The sequence below is a fragment of the Arachis hypogaea genome, chromosome 10 (assembly GCF_003086295.3).
Source record: "Arachis hypogaea cultivar Tifrunner chromosome 10, arahy.Tifrunner.gnm2.J5K5, whole genome shotgun sequence".
Classification (NCBI taxonomy): domain Eukaryota; kingdom Viridiplantae; phylum Streptophyta; class Magnoliopsida; order Fabales; family Fabaceae; genus Arachis; species Arachis hypogaea.
The window spans coordinates 81,617,940-81,621,571 of record NC_092045.1 but is presented as its reverse complement, the minus strand read 5'-3'; the positions used below and the strand labels follow the sequence as shown (position 1 = coordinate 81,621,571).

At 30.1% G+C, this 3,632-nt stretch overlaps 1 protein-coding gene across 1 annotated transcript; it reads left to right on the top strand.

Annotated features, from left to right (window-relative positions):
- The first annotated feature begins 438 nt into the window (after positions 1-438).
- Positions 439-2,059, top strand: LOC112715796 (chalcone isomerase-like protein 2). Its single transcript, XM_025767618.2, has 4 exons — positions 439-951; positions 1,050-1,133; positions 1,210-1,592; positions 1,796-2,059. Coding segments are annotated over exons 1-4 (630 nt in total). The 5' UTR covers positions 439-950; the 3' UTR covers positions 1,958-2,059.
- Positions 2,060-3,632: the final 1,573 nt, after the last annotated feature.

Genomic DNA, 3,632 nt, shown 5'->3' with positions numbered 1-3,632 from the left:
AAACAATAAAAAGAGATATTAATTTAAAATAGAATAAATATATAAATATATACAAATATGCAATAATAATTTCAGTAGTTAATTTTTTATTTAAAAAATACTAAATAAATAAATTACTTTTGTAATAATTTAACTAAGTCTTTTTTATTCTTCTTGTGCATCTTTTTCTTTTTCAATTAAAATTTTCGGTTATTCATTTTAAACTTTTTTATTTTACCAAAAGATAAAAAACTCGAATTCGCAACCTCTTAATTTAGTATGGAAAAACTATGCCATTTAAGTTATTACTCATTGATTAACCATTTTAAGCTATTGAATTAATTTGATTGAACTTAGTTATTAAAATAATTTAATCACGTAAGTATCATCGATTTATTTTTATTTTATTTTTATATGGAGCATTTTTGTTATAAAAAGGAGGCAGCAGGCTACGATGTTGAAGCTGATGTATGATGATTAGGTAGATTGAGTGGTGAGGCTCGTGCCACCAACCCCAGTCCGGACGGTTGGCTGTAACCTGAAAGTTTTCAAAATAGTCAAAGGCATGAAAATTGACCCCTAACACCTCCCCATCTAATCATCTATACGTCACTTAATTCTTAATCTTATTTTTTACACTATTAAAATCTTAGTAACAATTAAATTTTACATTTATCTTCGGGTAAATTACTAAATAAGTAAATAGAAAGATCATATCATCTATTTTTTGTGAAGGAAAAAAAGAGGTTAGAAAGTGTTAAGTGTGCATGCAACATTGAATTAATTAGGATGGTAGAAGTTGAGTGACTTGAACAGTCACAAGTGCATGAACTACAAAGTCTACCTACTACCTTAGTTTTCGACTTTTCGGTCTTAAATCAAAGGCTCTAAAACTACCACACCGTTATATACCCGTTCTGCTATCCTTCTTCCATTGCTTCCCACAATTCATCATCATCCTTTCCTACACTAGTAAGACCACAACTCTCTTCAATTTCAGTGTTGTTTATTGATTTTATTTTTGTATGTTATGTTTTGTGAATTAATTATTTTTTGGGATTGAATTTCAGTGGCAAGTGAAACGGTAATGGTTGATGAAATCTCCTATCCTTCCACGATCACTACTACCAAGCCCCTGTCTCTTCTTGGTCATGGTAGGTATACTCTGCTTCCGTTGACTTGAATATTAATCAACTTATTGATTTTGTTGTATGATGGATGATGATTCAGGAATCAAGGACATGGAGATCCACTTCCTCCAAGTGAAGTTCTATACAATCGGGGTCTATTTGGACCCTGAAATAGTGAACCACTTAACACAGTGGAAGGGTACAGCCCCAAAGGAGCTTGAAGAGAAAGAAGAATTCTTTGATGGTGTGATTGCAGCTCCAGTGGAGAAGGTGATTAGGCTTGTGGTGATCAAAGAGATCAAGGGAGCACAGTATGGGGTTCAGATTGAGACTGCTGTGAGGGACCGTTTGGCTGCTGATGACAAATACGAGGATGAAGAAGAAGCTGAATTGGAAAAGATTGTTGAGTTCTTCCAATCTAAGTACTTCAAGAAGAATTCAGTCATCACATATCATTTCCCAGCTAACTCTCCAACTGCGGAGGTACCTTGCATTTCCGTTACTTTTGCTCTCTGCGAATATGACCAAAAAAAAAAAATTTAGAGTACAGAATTTAAGATTTAGAATTTATAATTTAGAAATAAAAAAAATTGGCCGATGATAGCCAAAGATAATTGGCTTGCTAGTTGAGTTTCAGCATGGCAGTATATATTTAATTTTAGTTAATGGTATGGTTGTTAATGCAGATTGTGGTGTCTTTGGAGGGGAAGGAAGATTCAAAGTTTGTGGTAGAGAATGCCAATGTGGTGGAGACCATAAAAAAATGGTACCTTGGCGGCTCAAGTGCTATCTCACCCTCAACCATTTCATCTTTGGCTACCACCTTCTCTCAGGAATTGTCCAAGTGAAACAAGACAAACTCTTCTGTGTTGCAATGATCTTGTTATATGTTTTGCTGATTTCTATCTACTTTTTCACTTATTGCAATAATATTTAATTATTGTATTTAATCGGTGCAAGTTGACTTATATATTTTTTTGCAACCCTAATGAAGACGAATACATAAATCTATTAAAAGAGATTGCATTTATCTAACTCTAAAGATAATAATATTGAACATAACAGCAGAATGCACCTTCTCCACGTTGGAATAGAACAACACAACACTAGTTAAGTGTCAAAAATAAAATTCAACATCAGTCTCATTTACCAAATTAAAGGTTTTCGAAGCAAATTACGCAATGCAACAACCAAATATCAAATTCAAAATGACATGCAACAATTCTTCAGCTTACTAATCTAGCATCAAAATTACAATGTTTAAATGACAAAAAAAAAAGAAAAATTTATTTCCTTTCGTCTATAAAATTATATTATGAAAATGACAAGCTAGCTTAGAGGATTGGATTGGAATCACAGAGATACTCTTTATACAGAATGAGAGAGTAAAGAGATATGAAAAGAAAATAAGAAGGTGAAAACTTACCTGTAATCAACTTCATATGAAGTATTTTTGACTTGTTGACATGTATTATAATTTGATTTGATAAAAAATTGGTTTATTTTATATAAATAATTTAATTAACAAAAATTATTTAAGTTAGACTAAACAATTTTACTTTCTTCTTCTTTGTTACACTCTTAAAATTCATTCTCTTCTAATTTTTTAGGATTTGGAACTTTTAAATTTTAAATTTCACTTAGAATTCTAAAGTAAAAATTTAAAATTTAGAGGATTCATATTCAATTTTTCAGAACTAATCTCAAATTTTTAATTGGGTATATTCTTTTTATTCGAATTTCTTAATCTAATTTCTTATTTCAAATGTATTTCTTAATTTTTGTTTTTATTTAATTTTTTATGAATCATAAAAATCATTTTATAAAATAAATAATTGCTCATCTCATCACACCATTTAATATTGAGGACAAGATTAGCTTAGTGTCAGACAACAGTTTTAGGAATCTTAAGTTCACATCTTTATTGTCAGGGTTAACATAGAGATTAATTATGTTACGATTACTTCCTAGATTGTAAAGTTAGAACTTTTGGCCTAAAAATATTATTTCAAAGAGTTATATTTCTTTTATAAATAATTTAGGAAATATAATTAGAGTGAGTTTATTTGATATCAACAATATCTAGAAATTAACGTTATTTGTGTTGTCCATAAAAGTACTCAATTAAACCTAATAGGCAATTGTATGAAAATTTTCTTTTTTTTTAATTTATTGTTCACAATTATCATTATTCCCTAATTTTTTCATTATTTTATTCTTGAATTCAAAATCCATGGAAGCTAACATTCATGAACTAAGATTGTCTCCATTGCTTATACAGTTGAGACTCTATCCCAACTTGTTGATTTGCAGTAGAATCAAATTGTGGAGGAACACAATTTTGATAAAGATGAACCTCAAGATCTTACCCTCTAATGGCAAATAATACTTGTTACCATGTTTTGTAATTGTTCTCACATAATTTCTCACTGATTGGATTAAAGAATTTTTTGTTGAAGAAATTGGTTGGAAGAGAATCAATAACAGAAGAAGAATTTGTGGTGGTGTTGGTGGTGAAGTCAC